The sequence below is a fragment of the Scedosporium apiospermum genome (genome assembly GCF_000732125.1).
Source record: "Scedosporium apiospermum strain IHEM 14462 chromosome Unknown SEQ_SAPIO_0176, whole genome shotgun sequence".
Lineage (NCBI taxonomy): Eukaryota > Fungi > Ascomycota > Sordariomycetes > Microascales > Microascaceae > Scedosporium > Scedosporium apiospermum.
In genome coordinates, this window is record NW_015971877.1 from 351745 (window position 1) to 370715 (window position 18971).

The 18971-nt window shown below is 52.6% G+C and overlaps 4 protein-coding genes across 4 annotated transcripts; 3 read left to right on the forward strand and 1 right to left on the reverse strand.

Annotated features, from left to right (window-relative positions):
- Positions 1 to 34: 34 nt before the first annotated feature.
- Positions 35 to 2201, forward strand: SAPIO_CDS10644 (Uncharacterized protein; the record flags this gene model as incomplete). The annotated part of the gene is made up of 2 exons (XM_016784198.1): positions 35 to 415; positions 498 to 2201. The coding sequence occupies 2 exons, from the start codon at positions 35 to 37 to the stop codon at positions 2199 to 2201; spliced, it is 2085 nt and encodes a 694-aa protein (XP_016638435.1).
- Positions 2202 to 7856: 5655 nt separating this feature from the next.
- SAPIO_CDS10645 (uncharacterized protein) lies at positions 7857 to 11116 on the forward strand (the record flags this gene model as incomplete). The annotated part of the gene is made up of 4 exons (XM_016784199.1): positions 7857 to 7894; positions 7950 to 9619; positions 9700 to 10334; positions 10415 to 11116. 4 exons carry the CDS (start codon positions 7857 to 7859, stop codon positions 11114 to 11116), a joined length of 3045 nt encoding a protein of 1014 aa, XP_016638436.1.
- A 1271-nt stretch (positions 11117 to 12387) lies between these two features.
- Positions 12388 to 15117, reverse strand: SAPIO_CDS10646 (Spc97/Spc98 family protein; the record flags this gene model as incomplete). The annotated part of the gene is made up of 2 exons (XM_016784200.1): positions 12388 to 14902; positions 14975 to 15117. 2 exons carry the CDS (start codon positions 15115 to 15117, stop codon positions 12388 to 12390), a joined length of 2658 nt encoding a protein of 885 aa, XP_016638437.1.
- Positions 15118 to 16893: 1776 nt separating this feature from the next.
- Positions 16894 to 18471, forward strand: SAPIO_CDS10647 (Uncharacterized protein; the record flags this gene model as incomplete). The annotated part of the gene is made up of 4 exons (XM_016784201.1): positions 16894 to 17125; positions 17207 to 17496; positions 17564 to 17666; positions 17744 to 18471. The coding sequence occupies 4 exons, from the start codon at positions 16894 to 16896 to the stop codon at positions 18469 to 18471; spliced, it is 1353 nt and encodes a 450-aa protein (XP_016638438.1).
- Between the last annotated feature and the right edge of the window lie 500 nt (positions 18472 to 18971).

The window sequence follows — 18971 nt, forward strand, 5'->3', positions numbered from 1 at the left end:
TTTGTACCTACCGCCCCTGTAGGGCACTCCTCCCATGGCTACCCCGACGCCCGGCAAGACCGCTGCGTCGCAGCAAGGGAGGACCCCGCAGGTCGCCGCCTCGCCTCCAGTCTCGACTCCCTTCTCCCTCTCCGGCGTGCAGGGTGTATTCTCGCCGCGAGGGCCCAGATCGTCACCGCAGCAGGTTAAGAAGTCGCCGGCGACAACGCTTGCCGGGCATGGGTCCGCGGGACCTCTGAACTTTGATAGCCCGTCGGCCGCGGCGGCGATGGGATCGCTCGGTATCGCGAATGGACTTGATATGGGACTGGATAATGTTGGGGTGGGGGGGCTAGCTGGATTGCATGGGCTTGGTGTGCTGGGGGGTGAAGATGAAAGGTTGAAGAGGCTGGATGCGATAATTGGTATCCTGTCGGTTAGTCTTTTCCTCCCCGCTTTTGATCTTCCTGTTTGCGCTTCTTACCCCCGACACTAACAGCTTCGCGCCCTTTGTATAGCAGAAGAAAGGTTACGTTAGCGAGGAGGGCCTCGAGAGATTGGTGCAGCGGATAGGACTTGACTGCATATGGGATACCTACACGGCACCGGGCGGCCAAAAGATGAAGATGCTCGTCATCGCGGGCAAAGCCCTCCAGCTCGACATCTCGATAGACAATAACATCGTCCGTAACGTGGCGCTGTCGTTTCCCTTGTCCGCGCCGATCGTGATAGAACGCGTCGGGCGGGCGACGGCCATACTCATGAGAGATCTCGAACTGCGGCCGGGCCAGAACCCGCTGACGAAGAAGCTCGACGACTTTTACGCCAACCTGTCGAGGCTCGCGGATTTGGACAAGCTTAGCGTGATACCTGGTTTGGACCTGCAGGAAGCACTAGCGGGGATGTGTTCGAGTTTGGAGCGCATTCACCACTACGACCTTGAGAAGCTACGCGCGGAACACGCCGGTAAGGGAGAGAGGTACGTTCACAACATGGTGACCTGTCATAGGCACGGGTACCCCGTCATGCATGCGAGGAATCGCGTTGGTTTAAATCTAGATTACTGGATACAACGGCACTGCGTTCCCCCCAAGAACACGCAAGCCGAAAAGTTCGTCGAACAGAACGAGGGGGTGTGGTCGCTCCTAATAACCTGTGCGCCCATGGGTGAGATGATATACCCTCCGGTCAGGATTTCAGAAAGCTGGATTTCTCCCAAGATTGAGAAGGAGGATCCTAGCGCCGAAGACGTTCTCAGCGCGACGACTGGGCCTGCTCTGGATTGGCTAGAACCCGAGAATACGGTGATTCCGCCGCCCGAGGAGAACAAGGACTCGTCGGTGGACATGTCTTTGAAATATCCCGAGGTCATCTTCAAGGCGTTATTGGAGCCCTCAGTTATCCTGCCCCAGCCCGTCTGGCTCCAGATGTACGAGCTTGTAGGGGCGCAGCCTCCGCCCCTCTATGCTTACCCTACGTTTGATAGTCTGTACTTCCCGATCCCACCGTCGACCGAAGCGCACGACCCCAGCGCGCCGAGGACGATCGAGTACCAGCGGGAGATCGTGTGCGTTTCAAAAGAGGGGCAAACGAGCACGAAGAAACACAAGAACACTCTTTACATTTACAAACCTGTGTACGGCCAGACGCTATCAGAGCTACCATTCTCACACCCGAAGCAGCTCATCTCACTACTCCCCAACCTCAGACAGTACGCACTACTCTCGACACTACTGCGGCGAAGCTTTGGTGACAGCAGGACGGCGCTAAATGGTGCGGCGGTGGAGTCCCCCTCCAAGACAGGGGAGACGGCCGGTAGCCCCGAGGTGCTGTCAACAAGGACGGTGCCGAAGAAACAGGAACTAAATGCGTTTGCGGAACGTGAAGGCCCGTCAAGCCCGGCCGAGGAGAAATTCAACGTCGATTCCATCGACGTGACGTTGACGGTTCACCCTGCACCGCGGCTTCAGGTGGTATTTCCTTTACAATCTACAACGGCTAATATCACGCTTGAGATTGGACCCAACGGAAAGATGCTGGTGATTTCTCAAAATATCGTCCCAGATGCGGGATCTGTGGTGGAAGGAGGAGAAGCGGCAGAGACCAAGGGTAAGGGCAAGGGCAAGGCGATCCCTGTGGAGAGTCTGGGCCGGGCACTTGAGGTGTTGGAGGATATTGACCAGTGGTGCGAATGGGTGCGCACTCGGGTTGATTGCGGATAGGCGCTATCGAGAAAGAAGGGGGGGGAGATAGAGGGGTAGATCCTTTCTTTGGCTTCCCATGTCTGGTCATGCTCAGCCCATTGTTCAAATGTCGCACTGACATGTCTTGTCACTTCGACAACGACAGGCTGTCATGATTCAAGCCTACTACCAGGGGACAGTGAGAACAATGGAGAGAGGTCTGAGGTGGAGTCTCAGATGATGTGTCTCCCGGCGTGTTCTAGCCCATGATTCTTTCCGCCTTGTCCTTCCCTTGTTCGGCGCTGTCATTTTTTTCTCTCTCCTTTTTTCCTTTCCACTTTCCTTGTTTTTAATGAGATATTATGTATGAGGATGGGAAATACCCGGACATTTATGCCTTTGTCATAGACGGACCGACGGGGATGGCTGGCCGTCGGGATCTATGATGAGGAGGAGCGAGGAGATAAAGAAAGACAAGAAGGACTTGTCAGTGACAGAAACGGACAGCTGAGACTAGACAATCCTTACGAAAAATAAAACAACGGGGTTATTCTTAGGCAAAGAAAGCAGCAGAGCCTTTCTGCCGCGAATCGGGACATTCGTTGTTCTTTCTCCCCGCGCCCTTTGTTTTGATGGGCGGCTCATACGGCTTCGTAGTATTGCGCCGAGGTGGGAGAGAGAAATCTAAACTACAACACTAAGAGACTACCAAAGGAGCAAAGGGGCGGGGAACAGGGACTCATGGGGAAAAGAAGGCGTTCCTTGTTTTTTTTTTTTTTTTTTTTTTTTTTTTTTTTTCTCCGTGGAGCCGTCTCTAGTGTGCAGATGAGATCTGCTGTGCTACTACGGTTACCGCTCACAAGTGAAGACTGGGGAAACCTGTCTTTGTTGTCTGTTTATCAGTGTGTGTTAGAGACTGATAGAAGTCTCAGATGAGAGCAGCTGATGGACATGGAATTGGGCTGTGACACTTTCGTTTTTGACTTGAACCACACTGCGCCTATGGTTGTCGGTTTTTCTGGATTGTTTTAAACTTATACGGCGGCCCACGAAATGGCAGAAAAAAAGGTGGCTCAGCGTGTGTAAGTTGGGATGGATTTTCTTGTTCCACCGCTATTGATGGTGTCGTATTGTCATATGTCTAACTGGAACAGATTTACTATTTACTTACTATTTACTTAGACGTTGACGTTGACATTGACGTTGGCAGTGCAACGCAGGAAGAACCTTTGGTTTCTAAGAAAGCTAATTGAAACGTTTTTTTTTTTTCTATTCTTCGTCGTCATCTCGGCGTCAAGAAAAGCGAAAAAGAAATAAGGTGATGCGCCATTCCCAAATTACCTTTTTCTCGTTCGGAACGAGGTTAAAGTTTCATCCCAAGACGGCATGCCCGTTTTCGTGTGGGTAGAGTAGCACCGTACCTTGCAGCAGCAGCGGGAAGAAGATCTGTCGACGACCAATAACACATCCAGATCTCTAAAGGGGAACCCTCGCGGGGAGAGGGAAAAGCCGGGCCGTTATTTTTGTTGTTATTTTCTTTTTTTGGAGCTGGGGAAGGGCTCAAAATGGAAGTGCGCGTTCCTTGGTGCTGAAGCAAGCAAGCATGGAAAGGTTTAGTGTGGTCCTTTGCTTACCGTCGCGTCCGCACCGGCGTTTCCCGCGGACTTGTCAATGGGTCGCAATGGGTCAGTCGGAATGGGGCCAAGCCAGGAAGGCTCTTGTTTTTTTCCTTCTCTTCTTTCCCTTCCTGTTCCCTTTTCGAAGTGCACCGTTCGTATTATAGGCAACCTTTACAAGGGTCATTTTGCAGAGGAGCAGGGATACCTCTGGTTCTGTAGTGGATGCATAAGCAAGGAAGGCTCGGAATCAACGGTGCTTGGTGCCTTTGGGTATGGAGAAGCCTGGGAAGCCTACGGGGATTGGAGAGGGACGGGGAGAATGGAGAAACGGGCATGAAAAAGTAATAAGCAAGTAATTCCAATGGCGGGCGTCGGGCGGAAATGATATTATTTGATCAATCAATGCTTCTAGTCCATGGAACATGGAGATGAGCCCAGATTAGATGGCAATGCCGATCTTGAAGATGAGATAAGGAGAAAATGGCCAAAGTGCACGCATCAATTGATCAATGCTCATTGTTTGTGGGGGAGCGGCGCAAGCACTTGCCGGGCTCAGGCTTGGGAGGGACAAGGGAAAAAAAAAAAAATTCCCATTTGTTTGTTTTGATTTTCGACGCGACAAACCAACCGGAAAAAAAAAAGAGGGAAAAAAATTGCGCCCCCAGTCGCAATTCGCAATTGCCCAACCTTCGGCCCAGGTGGCCTCATCTCGTGCGAAAAAGTAATTGTGGGCTTTTTTCTCTGGACGGGTCAGGCGTAATTTCCTTCCTCATCGGATGAGGGAATATTAAGGGAAAAGAGAAAAAATCCTTCTTCGTTCTTTCCGTTCCGTCGATGGTGTTGGGCGAGGCAGAGCCGAGGGGAAGGAGGGGGCATCGGGAGACTCTCTTTTTGTGCCGGAATCCTTCAATAGAAGGAGGGTACGGCGAGGGACGGCGACGGAAGGCGCCGGTGATGATCAGTTGGTTGCTTTAGCTTGTGAGTTAGGGCGGGGGCGCCAGCCTGCGCCTTTTTGTTTCAATACAGAGTTTTCTATGTTCTTTTTCTTTGTCGTTGCCTTGTTGAGGCTCTGCTCGAAGATACTACACTGTTCTGGAGATGCACACAGCTTCTTTGCGCATCTGACATCATTGCCGGGCCTGGCCATTCCTCTTTGTTCTGGAATGGAGTTGCTAGCCAACGATGAATGGTCGCCTGGAGAGGGTACGAAGCAATACTGCAGGAGACATTCTGGGAAAGACCCTGAGGGAAGGGATTGACGGAGTAGGGGTCAGGAAGGGTCAGGGAAGACGGGTAGGTACCCAGGAACCCCTGCGGAAGCGCGCTCAATGGGCGCATGATCCTAACCCCCCTAAACCGCGTCCCTGGGATAGTGGGAAAGGGACAGGGGGCAAAGGGGGCAAGGGCAAGGGCTAAGGGGGCTGCTGCACTGGCAGTTGGCGGTTGGCTTTGTACATGGTGTACTTCGCAGTACGAAGTAGTTAGATGGAGTCTCTGGACAGTCCTTTTTGGCTTCATACGTGGACACTTCTCCTTCGTAATATGCACAAGGGCGGCGATCGGGGCGCTTCTCCTATGTATTATGCAGGAGAAATTCAGAGCGGTGTGTATGAATCTAGTAGAATTGGGGTATAGTGCTCACGTAGTTCCTGGCGGGGTTTGCGTATCGCTTCAAGAACTTGATAGCACAGGTGAAGCGACGCTGTCAAAGGGCCCCCAAGGACAAAGTGTCGACAATCCGGCGGGGAGATTTGCGGGAGAGTCTAGTATAGTTAGGAGGAGATGCCCAGCTGACATCTCAAACTTTTGGCTCAGGAGTGACGGGATGTACACTCTTGGGAGGAGTCCGCTTGATGTTACAAGGAAGACATGGTATCGACTCTTTGTCTCTGAGGGTCCTCGGCTTGAGATTGTCTCAGGCGATGGCATTTGCAAGTGGGTTCGTCCCTCAAACACACGATGATGGCTCCTCTTCTGTTGCATATTCGTTTTCGCTAATACTTCTGCTTCTATCCTCGTTTTAAACGGTGTGTACTTCGTACCTGCAAGGTAGGTATCAGTGTATCAGTGTATTAGTGTATTAGTGTACTTATTGTTGTTAGATCAGAGAAAGCAATGACATGGGACGAAGAAAACCTGGATCCGCCGTCGAGACCGAGGGCGTGCCGGACGATCCTCGAAGATTTGTCCGCCCAAGCTTAAACATTTAGACGTAGCTGTTGTCTTAGACTCTTAGCATGATGAGACCTGGGATCAACAACACTGAATGCCTTGTCTAGTAACTCCGGCCGGCCAGTGCGTGCTCTCAAACTCTGAACTTTCTGAGACATCGTAGCGCTAATCCACACTCAAAACTACCCAAGACTTTGTACTTGTCCCGTGGGTCATAGTCCCCGGTGGGATGCCAGTAGCGCCTTCCTACTGCTGCATGTCGTCGGACGCTACAAAGTACTTCGCGAGTGGTCTCACTATAAAGTACGAAGTACTTCGTACTTCACGCTCACTTTGGCAGTCGCTCTCCAACTTCCCGAACTAATCGGGAGAAATCCTCAACTAAATTCGTCAATTGTCAAGTGTGACCAGGCGCCACCAACGCCACCCATGAATCGATGAATAATGGAATGGTGAATCATCGGAGAAAAGCACGGGCCAAGCGCCCAAACGCGTCAACCACGCGATCATTTCCTTTTGAGTGTTGACTTTGGACCCTGGTAATAAACAATCCCACCCTGGCCCAGTTCGCTGCTTGTAGTCTTGTATTCTTGTACCCTCCCCGACCACTACCCTTTTGCCAACGAACAAATCCACTCTTTCCAGCCCCAACCCCAAACAGCCTGCATACAAACATCCAAGCCCCATTACTACTTCACTTCTCCGTACTTACGCGAGGTTCTGCTTCTGGCTCTGGTTCGCCGTGCTTCTTTTTCTCGAAACCTTGCACTCACGACCTCCCGCCACCACAGTTGCACCCGCCATCTTTTCCTTCCCTTGGCAGTCTCTCAACTTCCTCTCCTTCCGGTGACTGTTTCCTAGATTCATCTTCTCTTCGTTTCATCCTTTCACTCTATTCGTTCTTATTCATTTTTTCTTTCTTCCTTCTTTTTCTTCGTCTTTTATTTTCCTTGTTTCGAAAGTCTCTAGTGGTCGTGGCATTAGGGAGTCTGGTTTTCTCGAACGAGCCGCCTCTGTTTCCTCTGTCTGATCGCCGCCTTCCCACCGACCCGAACCGCGATCGAAAATACTGCGCATAGGATCGCCACCTTTACCTGTGGCATCTGTTGATCTGAGTGGCGCGCTGGAACGGTCGCTCACTTGTTCAAGTACTGGCCTGCGAAATAGCCCAATGTCAGCGGAATTAGCGATCTTTGGATGAATCTTAGGCATCAGCATTTTTTGGAACTAAGCTAGCCTTTGGACTTATTCGTCGTGTCGCTCCTTAATTCTGCTGCCTCCTCAGATCCAACAAAAAAAACACGTCGCCATTTAGGCCTTGGGCATGTCGCCACCCAACGTTGGACAACAGACTTGAGAGAGCCGTTGGCCTATAGGATCTACTCTCCTTCTCCCGTTGGTCGTTTTGGCGTTGTTGCCGTCTGTCGCCCATCCTCGAACTTGGGCCGCCGTTACTTGCCCTACATACAGCAGCTGTCGCTCATCCTACTTCCTGCGAACAAAACCAGTCGAAAGAACTTGTTCGTCCTCGAAAACAAAGACACAGCGCTTCCAAATATATCCACCAAATCTAAGGACCACCAAGTTTCCAAGCTTCAGTCTGAAAAACGGCCTTTGTCTGGAACTAGTGGTTATATTGCCTAGATTAACTCCTTTTTGGAGTGAATGCATAACAAAAGGACTGTCTCAGAGGAAATACCACAACAATGTCCTACTCTAACAGTGGCGGGACTTTAACCCTGCCATCACCAACGCATGTTCATCATGTGGATGTGAGCTCAGCAGTCCGAGACCTTAGGAGGTCTATTTCGCGATCTCCATCCAAGTTTAACCTAGCCACGCGATCACCACACAGCAACGCCACGGAAAGCCCTACATCAAGTTCTCCGAGCCCACAATCGCCATGTCGCCGATATTCTCCAGCCTTGGCCTCGCAGAGGAGTCAACCTCAACTGACACCTAAGAAACCAACCTCTACTACTACTGCACCTTCCAGATCTCGGGCGGCTACTCTTACCACCACTCCCACCCAGCTCCCTCCCCATTCTTCTGTTTCTTTCAAACCAAGCGTCAAGCTCTCTCTCCGATCTGCGAGATTCTCAAAGCCGCAAACGGGCTCCACGACTCCTTTGGGACCTGTGCCGAGGACGCGAGTGTCCCCCAAATCACCATTGAAAAGAGCCCTCAGCATTTCTTCCGATTCTGGAAACAGCATCCCGTCCTCGAGCGCTGACGCGCCTGGCCAAGAGAACGGCCGCTCGGCAATCCCTGCGAGCCCCCTCTCCAGGCGCTGCCTGAACAAGCCATCGCGTCATAGTTTGCACCTTGATGTTTCTGGCGCGTCTCACTCCATTTTCCGCAACCTAGACACGACCACTTCCGACTTCTCCAGCCCAGTCGCCGGTACGGGCACGTTAAAGCGAACTGACGCCGACATGGATTTCGGTACGGGCAGCGTGGCGAGCCCTGTCGCGAAGCGTCGAAGCTTGCACGGCATCGCCAGCTTTAGTAGTATTGTGCACGACGCCAATGTCTTCGACCACGCGAGCTCTCCGTCGCTCAGTTTCGACATACACGACGAGTCCTCCCAAAATAATTATACCCTGGTAGGCAGCACAATTCGACGCGACAGCCAGCCCTCCCCTACTCCCATGTCTTCGGCTACGCGCCGATCATCCTCGCTACGCAAGTCGACGCTTCAGCAACGGTACGGCGACAAAGGTTCGTGGGGAAGGCGCACTGGCGCACAGCAACTCGCTCAAATGCAAATGGGCGCGGAGGTACCAAGTCCCAACGGTCGCAATCGTCCTAGGCTGTCATCCGACCAATTTGTTCCACCTCCTGCCGCACGTGAGAACCCATTCCCGACAAGCGGAGCATTCTCTGCTTCAGTGATGCACACAAACCCTCCTGCGAACCAAGCCGGCAACAACCCTCATCCGTTGTCGCGATCGCTCAAGCCTTCTACCTCAGGTAGTTGTTTCGTCGAGGACAGCCCCATAAGGTTTCCGATTGAGCAGTCGGCAAATAAACTCCCCAATCTGCGATCGGATCGCTTCAAATTTTCACTACCCCCCGCGGCCAACACCATTTTTACCAGGTCGCTGCCCAATGCCGTGCAAAATGCGCAGGCCACATATACTCCAGCCGTTGGACGACCTAGTATGTTCATGTCCTCCGGTTTGGTGTCGAAGGTCAATCGAGATCTCGACGAAGATAAGGGGATGGTGGTACCCGATACCCCGTGCAAGAAGAACAGCTCCTCTGGTTTCGCTACCTACCCACCCAGTAGCGCTGTTAGATTCCGACGCGGGCCTGCCACACCCATTGCCTTGGGCTCGACCCGGGCCGACGGAGACGAAAATTCATCGTATGGTAATGTTGGTAAGGGTCTCGGCCTCTTCCATAGGTTGGGAGGTCGGGTTCACCGACGCGCCAGCGTCCTGAATCTGGACGAAGAGAACAATGCCAACGCCAATGCCAATGGTGGCACGAGCAGCGGTGCTCACACCCCCGAAGGCGTTCCTCCGACTCCGACGAAGACATTCGCGACGCCCTCGGCCACCGAGGCTAACCTGGACAGCAACATCACCGATAGCCCAAGTGCCAATCGACGAGGGCCCCCCATCTCGGCTGTCAAGCCCATGTTCTCTCGAGAACCTTCATGTGAGTTGAGAAAAGAAAAAAGAACCAGGAAATCCACCTCCACTTGCCTCGAAGTTTGATCTGCTGACAATTATAAACAGCGAGTCCTATTCGACCCGGTCAGCAGACGCCGAAGACGCCTCTCGAAAACATGTTGCAACTTGACCCTAGCCGGTTCTCGGTCTCGCGCAACGGAAACACCGCGGCGGAGCAACAATCTCCCGCCCCAGTCACCCCTACCACGAGCCAGAATGGTCGCCGAATTGTGACTCCTGTTCACTTGGGGAAGAGCCGTGTCGACATCGACGAGTATCTTCTCCACAAGTTCTACAAAGTTGACGAGATTGGCCGCGGCGAGTTCTCAATCGTTTATCGCGTTGCCTTCCCCAGGCGGTCTCGCGCCTCCTTGGGTGTTGAGCTTAGCAGTAGTCCTCTGGCGAAGACACCTCCAGGTTCGCCTTCGCCTGGAACGGCCTACGCAGTCAAGAAATCTCGCCGAGCCTTTACCGGCCCCCGCGATCGCGATCGGAAGCTTAACGAGGTTCGAATCTTGAAGTCTCTGAGTCATGCGAGCCACATACTTCACTACATCAATAGCTGGGAGGTAAACAACCACTTGTATATCCAGACCGAGTACTGTGATGAGGGTACTCTCCAGACGTTCGTCAGTGAGCTTGGCCATAAGGGGCGGCTGGACGACTTCCGAATCTGGAAAGTTCTGCACGATATCTTGCTTGTAAAGTCTATGCGCCTACGTCCTTTCCCCTTGGAAGAAAGTTCTCCTGCTAATCATTTTTTTTTTTTTTTTCGTGATAGGGTCTTCAAGCTATTCACAATGCCAACTTGATGCATCTCGATCTGAAACCCGCCAATGTGTTCATCACCCATGAGGGTGTTCTCAAGATCGGAGACTTCGGCCTTGCGGCTGAGTGGCCCGTCACAAAGTATATTGACGCCGAGGGTGACCGTGAATACATCGGTCCCGAAATCCTCAAGGGCCAGTACGACAAAGCGTCAGACGTTTTCTCTCTGGGATTGATGACGCTGGAAATTGGTGGTAATGTCCAGCTACCCGACAATGGCTTGGCCTGGCAAGCGTTGAGGAACGCCCAATACACGGAGCTTCCAACACTCACACCGTTTGAGATCATCGGCGTGACGGGAGACATCCCCTGCTCATCGATGACTTTCGAAGATCCTCTCACTGGCAAGATGATGACTATTGCCAATCCCCGACCTGATTTCGGCGTTCCCAAGCACGCGCCTTTGGTGCAGCCTCCTCCGTTCATGGCCCGTTCATCTCATCCTTGGTCCATGGACTTTTTGATGCACCAGCTGACTCGTCCTGAGCCGGCCCAGCGCCCCACCGTTGACCAAATTCTCCAATTCGACAGTTTCCGCTGGGTTGCTACTCGACGACGATGCGCCGCCACGGTCTACGAGGGGACGTTCGGACCAGATGACGGTCCCAATGACTATGCTCAAAGTGACGTCGATACTGTTATGATGGACGCCTAGAGAGCCGAGATAATCTATGACTTGGTGTCTTCCCTCTATTAGCATTGCTCCGACCTGGTGAGGTTGAGAGTTGGGCGTCGGAGGCACTTTATCACTGGATGCTCTTCCCAGGATCTGGTGCCTTCCTATGGGCTGGAGCATGCGTATACGAGCTCGCCGGCGCAAATCCGAAGTTGATCTAGGTGCAGTCGAAATCGAGGTTTATTTATCACTATCCAAACGCCATGACGAACAATTCCATGGCCGATTAGCAGAGGCGAGGTTTTCCTCCGTCTCTTTTTATGTTTGTTGGGGGTATGACGATTCACCCATCCGCCGATGGCCTCCGCGAACCGAGAACCCGATGGTATTTGCACGTTGTCTGTTGAACGCTCAAGTTTCAGTGAGTCTGCCAATTTTAACAATCACGAAACGACTCGACGATACGACGCAGAGAATTCCGGGAACAATACATCATTATATATATTTAGAAAGGGTGGACAGACGAGCCAACCCGGTCGACTCTGTCACACAATCTCTGATTTTTATGCTCGGAAAGACAAAAAGGGAATGGGGCATGTTTCTGTTTTCTCGTCTTCTTTTTTCTAGCATCTGGTTTTTTCATGGTGGAGGGCTTTATATGTATTATGACAAGTCATTGCATGGCAAAAGGGGGTCCATGGTCTGGTAAACAAAAGAAGTTTCTTGTTGTTTGTTTGACTTTCTACTAGAAAGGAAAGGAAAGGCGGCGCTGTTTATCAGGACTCTAGAGAGTAGAAAGGGATGATCAATTCCTCTTTCGAATTCGGGTTGTTATTTCTTTTTCTTCTTTCTTTTTTTTTTTTTCTGCCCTGTCATGCTTTCTAACGACGATACGGCATTACATGATACTTTGCGCCATTATGAATTGAAATCAAGAGATTTAGCCAAATGTGTGTTCTGTTCCGAGTGCATGTGTCGTGTGTCGTGTGTCTCGGTGATCTTGTAACCTTCACGGGGATGTTTCCCGTAGACAGCAGTGAGGTGAAGAATCGGACATTTCGGTGGAGGAATGAATGTATTGGTTATGCTATCATGAACAAACAAGCCTTTCCTTGCCTTTTTGCCTCGCCTATCGTTACGACGTAAATATCCCCCGAAAATCAAAGAGACAGACATTCCCTCGCGCCAAACCTCAGACAATACACCCAGCACACTCCAGTCCCCGAGTTTGCATCTACGGGTGTGTCGAATGTACGTATCCATTTCTAAAGAGGAAGGGAAATCAAAAAAAGACACCACCCAAAAAACCCTTACGCACTTGTACCAACAGCACTGCTCGCAGACTGCGGCGCCTTGCTCTTCCTCCTCGCGGGCTGATACACATCGTTAAAGTTCATGGCGACGCCCAAGAAGCGCATATCGACATCCGGCTGATAGGCCAAATCGCCGAGAAGAATCTGAAGACGGGTGCGGAACGAGGTGCCCAGATGTCGAAGGCGTTCTGTCAAGACGGGGAACTCGCTAGCGACGGAGGTCCCCAGGGGCTCGTCGGCGGGAGTAGCGGCGCCGCGGCGAGGACGGGTAGAGGTGCGGACGTCGGCTTCCTGGCGGCGGGTGAAGTCGCTAACGCTCCAGCTGTAGAGGCCGTCGACGGAGTTACGGTAGGCGAGCATGGTGCGGAGGAGATCGCCGAGCTGGGAGAGGTACGAGGTGCGGTCGTCCTCGCCAGTGACGGGGTCGACGGCGTGGCGGCGCCGGGCGCCCAGGAGACCCTTGTGGGTGATGTCGTTGAGGTAGCGGGTGTGGGCCTTGATGAGATCGTCGAGGGTGCAGCCTTCGCGGCGGATGCGCTTCTGGAGCTCACCCCAGGAAGACTCGATGACCTCGAAGAGGATGTAGTACTGGAGCTGGCCGACGAAGTGGATCATCTCGGCGAGGACACCGCGGGTCGACTTCCACGTCTGCTCGACGGCCGGGTCGCCGTTCTGCAGGACGCCGCGCGCCCCCGTCATGCACTTGCGCCAGGTAGACGCGAGGGCGAACTCGACGCGCTTAATGCGCCACAGGAAGTTGAAGACCTTGAGGTACTGCCGATTACCCCACTCCGTCACGACGACGTCGACGGGCGCATCGATCTTGTACTCGAGCGTGAAGCAGTCCCAGCCGATGTCGCCGTGCGAGAGCTGCAACATGCGGGCGTCGAGGCGTCGAAGGACCTCACCCGAGTCGTACTGCGCGTTGGAGCCGCGGATGGCGTTCTCGAGCTGCGCCGTGAGAGTGTGGCGATACTGCGCTCCCGCGGGGCGGTCGAGGTACGCTGCGAGCGACTCCATGAGAAGGGCGATGAAGTCTCCTTGCCCGAGGAGGATGTAGTTCTTCAGAGCTTGGAGGTGCTCGAAGAGGTGGAACTTGGTCTCCATGAGGTCCATCAGGCGCTTCATGGTGGTTTTGTAAGCCTCGTCGATCCACTCCTCGAGTCGGGCCGTGTCGCCGTATCGGAGTTCTTTCGACGCCGCTTTGGAATACGCCATGACCCATTGCGAGTCACTGCAGCTATGTCGGATAAAGTTGAGAGATTTCCCGATAAGAAACACCTTTTGGGCGAAGTCCTGAGTTATGATGCTGGGGATCATGTCCTTGTCAATCTCGTACTTGTCCTCCCACACGCTATTTCCGCCGGTCTTGGCCTTGTTGACGTCGTTTTCTCCCGGCGTTTGTTCTCTGACGAAGAACTCGAGGTAAGGGTCGACGAGCTCGCCGTCGTAAATCCAGTGGCGGAGGATATCGAAGAAGGGCCTTGTGAATTGGCCAAGGAGACGCTCGGCAAACGCCGCGACCATGGGATCGCCGTATGAAGAGGAGTAGCTGTGAATCATGGAGATTAGCTTCCCTCCCCTCTGCTTCTCGGACTCCTCCGCTATAAGGCACATTAGGCGCAGGCCCATGGTTGCCTCCCTTGTCCAGACCACGCATCGTTTCAAAGTTACTCCGGCCTTTCCTATGCCTTGACGGGGAGCTTCTTCGTCAAGAGTCGCCAGAGCTCGGCGGATCTGCACCTCTAGCGTGGCGATTAAGCTAAGGTATGACTTGAGTTCTGTGCCAATAGCCGCTCGAAGACTTTGGCCTAGAAGGCCTTTCGCTGGCGACTTGACAAAAGTATCTAGGCTCTTGTAGAGAAGAGAGGGCTCTGCAAGGGTATGTAGAAGTGATATTATCGGCGCCGGAAGAGTGGGGGGGAGTGTGAGTGTATCTTGTTTCTCGAACGGCATGGTCGTCGAGGATAAGCCCTGGAGGGTGAAGGGTAGGTCGCGAAGGAGAGAGGGCTCCGAAGGGTTGGTTTCGACGTAGTTATTAGCCAAGTGTTTCGATTTCAGCGCTACATCTCGTTTTGGTGACTCCTTGGAAGTTGTAGGCGAAGCTCTCTCCTTCTCCTCGTCAGCTTTCTCCTTCTTTCCTTCTCGCGGCTGCGGTGGGAACTTCTTTAGTCCGCCCTGCGCAAACGCTTCGTTGAATACCTCTTCGTCTTGATTTGGTGCAGGGGTCAGAGATTTCGGAGTATGATTTTGTTCAGCCCTTCTCGGAGCTTCTCTCTCGTAACGAGATAGGGCGGGTTCTAGCGGGAGGGGTTCGTTCGGGTCGGGGGAATCGGAGAGTTGGTACAGTAGGTAGAGGATAGCCCATTTTTGCTTCAGGACGGGAAGTGATAGAAGGCGGCTGTAAAGGTTCGAAAAGCGAAGGGCTTGGCTCGGGTTCGTTTGGATCAGCTTCCGCTTGATCATGTCGGACGCATGGTTTACATCGGAGGAGATCGCTGGGGATGCGGGGCTGGAAGAGGAGTGAGAAAGTTGCGGTTAGCACAGCGTATATACATCGGGGAGTGAAATACTATGCGCGTACCTCTCCAGGATGTTCTTCACGAGCTCGAAACAATTATCGTGTCTCTCCTGGGCCGCCTCTTCATCTTCTTTGGGGTTGGTTGGGACGATGTGGGTGATTAGCCTGTCGACAGCGTCGACGAGTTTGTTGCTGTTGGGCGCCATGGTGGCATCCTGGTGGCACTCAAAGCTCAGTAATTTCCCCGAAGTCTATGGCGAGTGGAAGGGAGCTGGAATTCTCGTCGCGAACACGTCGATGCTGGTGGCTCGAAATAGTTGCAGCGGTTCACAGTTCAAATGTGTTTCAATGGAAGACGCGACAACCGCGACTTAACTTTGAGTGGGGTAGTTACAAGAGGTGCATAAAAGAAGTACCGATACCTAAGTACAAACCAAATACAGGAGGAATATTTGGTACTGGTACGTATTATATATTGCTACAGATCTTAGCACTTTTGCCGCCCAGTCGTAGGCTCCCTAGAGTTCGCAAGGGAGAGCCTAGAGGATATTGGATTCTCGTGATCCCTAGTCGTCGAAGATGAACGAGTACAAGTCCATAGGCCGGGATGTTGGTGTTGAGAACATCACAGAGAGGGAATGGCGGAGGGATGAATGAAGACGTTTGTACATTACTGCCTAGCCGCCTGAGGCAACCACGTCACAACAAATGGACAATTCTCTGGCGGTTCAGCATTCGAAGCAGTTGAAACAGCAACATCAGACTAAAGACACAACCTAGACCGCTGTCTTTCCGTGATTCGCTCTGCTGCGCAAATTTACACCTTCGTCTATAAGGGGCTTGGCCAAGGGCGAATTGTTATTGCGGACTGCGCAATGAAGCTCTATCAAGCCAGCTGCATCTTGTCCTCTATATCGACTCTGTTCACAGAATAGCGGATGCCCCTCTTCGAGGATATTCGAAACGCCATCTTCAGCCTCATCCAGAATGTCTAGAGCTTCATCATCCAGGACACTAGTATCCTATATAGAAACAGGCGAAGCGCTCTAGAGTTCGGGACTACAACTACTGGTCAGATCACTTGTCTTTCAGGCTAACGAAAAAAAAAGGCTGCCAGCGTGCAAGCTTACACCGTAGAGACTAACTCCACCGCCGTAGAAAGCAAGCTCTGGCAGATGCCATTCCGTTCCCAAGCACTGAAGCATGTACTCGAGCCCGTACAGCTCAACTCCATGCAGCAGGGGAATGAATTCTAATGCGCTCATTGCACAAGTTAAACAGCGAGACTGAGAGTCCCCAACCAAGGAGAAAGGCAAGAGAGACAGCACACCATTGAGCAATTAGGGGATCATTCCTCAACCACCCCAAAGGGGTTTTTCGTATAAAGCGGTGACTTAAGTTGCCCCCTTGCTTCTGACAACAAGTGTTGCAGAACAGGTGTGACAGGCGGCAGTCATTCCGTCGGCCTACACATGACTTTGGCGAGATCAACCCTAAGCAAGTAGCAAGAACATTGAGAACGTTCGAAAATCTTGTTCAAAATGGCTTTGATCGGGAACCAGGCTCCGCCAGCAGTTTTATATATATGTATAACGACTTCGTTTCCAACGCATTGGTGTCACTGGTGGTGTGAAGAGACTGGGTGACTTAATCACGTGCGAGGGAGACGACGCCTCGACCGTCGCTTTCGCCATTTCGGTCTGCGGCGCAAAGCGAGGCTGGCGGCTGGTCGCACGTGACGTCGTCTAAAAGTCGACCGTGTAAGAGACATTCAACGACGTCGACTCTCCAATGCCCTCGAATCCGCGCCCAAATCGGCCATCCGTTTCGCCGCCACGACGGGCGAAAATCATTAATCCGACGTCGAATCCATGATCGCCGCCTATCGTTCATTCATTATATGCATCTAATGTTCACTCTTTCACGTGGCGCCGCGGTCTTTCGCTACACGCGACTGAGGAATTGACATCGCGCCTCCCACCATGCCGGATATCGACCCCGCGGCCCTGAGCCGCCCGTCAATCACCCTCTCCACACCTCCCCTATCGAATAAAGCCATCATAGTCTCCGCGCCGGGCGCCCAGAAGATTACGAAGACGAGCCAGATCATCCCGGCGAGAATTGACCTCGAACCCCTCTATACCGCCTTAAAATCGGTTATCCCTAGTGAACAATGGCTTGTATACAAGGAGTCTACAACCCAGTTCCTGATAGGTATGTCCGTGACTGAGCTCTCTGAACTCGTCTGTTTCCGTCCTTTCGCCGTGTGTGCGTAGCTGACTTTTGAATTTCAAGGACGCTTGAACCAGGCTGAATACTCCTCGAGAATTGATCCGATCCTAGCCTCTCCGAACGGCGAAAAAGAACACCTCCACAACCAGCTCATCGCAGCCATCTACGGAAATGTCACTAGGGAAATGCCAGACCAGGGGCTCGCCCCCTGGGTGAGTGCTAATGACAAACCGGCAACAGGGGTGACCGCGAAGCCGACGACGGGTGATGCGAACGAGCGGCGCTTGAAGGGCGAGGTGATGCAGCTGCTAAGCAGAGACCGCAGGCGTATCAAGGACTTGGTAAACAACGACGTAGGTCGAGCCTATGATACGAAACTCAATCTTGCTCTCGATGGCTAACGAAGCAATTTCCGATCAGTTCGATGCACATGAGAGTTTATCTGGGGTCTTTTCAGAAACATACCGACGGCCTTCCAAGGTTATCGATGTACCACAAAGTGCCGCCGGCATCAACAATATGAGTAAGTAGAATCTAGATTCCCGGTCCCTAAACATCCATCATGATCGGCACGGTAAAGTCTGACTTGCTCTTATTCAGATGTTGATCTCGAGGTGCGGAAACGGTTCGCGCTACCTTTGGCCGTGGAATCCGGAGAGTTCCCAGACGTCTCGGTTATCGAAGGGCGCATGCTGCCTTTTTGCTACGAGGCTGGGCTTGTCTCTGGTCATTCCCCCGACGCCGCCCAACTAATGCTAGTTGCGACGGAAACATTCATCAAAGACGTACTATCTACTGTCTTTAGCCGGACAAGAAGTAACGCCCCAGGTGCGTCTGGAAGCACGGGCATGGATGTCGGCACCACTTGGATCCAGACAAATTCATACAAGAAACAACTGGCCATTGAGGAGGATGCCTCTCGTAGGGGCGAAATTACTAGGGACAAGGGCGGCCTTCTCCCAGTCGAAGCGAAAGCCGCCAGCGAGAGAGGTCCATTGGGGCTTGCAGACATGCAGCTGGCCATGGAGCTAGCGGATATAGGCATGGCAAACTTCCCCGTTATCGCAACATCCATCACCTACGCGTATCGCGAAGGAGAGCTAGAGAACTGGGACGACTATACATGGGTCGACGAGGAATACAGCAAACTACCTCCGGCTGAAATCGCTCGACTGCCAAGCATCAATGGCGGTGCGTCGGGCGACATTCCCAATGGCCATGTCGATGCGATGGATGTTGACACCGACGTATGGTGGGAGGGAACGGACGCTCAAGACATGAGCAGCCTCGACTCCGTCCTCGATTCTTGCCTAGCTGTGGGATACTAACCCCCCACGGTCATAATCATCTCGGAGGCACAGTCTCCATCTTGCTCCGCCTAATACCCCTTTTGTCTTTATACGCATGAGCAGACGAGACCAGAGGAGACCAGAGGAGCCACTTTTTCTATTTTTACCCTTCTCTTTTAGACAGGCGAACGACTAAACAACATGACGTGAGTCGGCGATACCGAGCAATATCAAGCCGTTGAAATGAAAGTTGCGGCGCGGTAAAAGGATTCCTGGAGTGGGTGCAACGGACCTGGCGCAGGATGGGAGGCGTTCGCAACAAAAAAAAAGGGCACGCGTTTCCTATTTTTACTCGGCATCGATCACATTTGCATACTAACCAGCATTGAAAAAAACGGCGCAACGGGCGGGACATGCGGAACTGGGTTGATACTTTTTTCTCTCTCTTTCTTCTTCTTCTTCCTCCTCCTCCTCCTCCTTCTCTGCTGTTTGCCTTATTCTCCAGATGTTTCCTGTTACATCATCTCATTCCGTCTTTC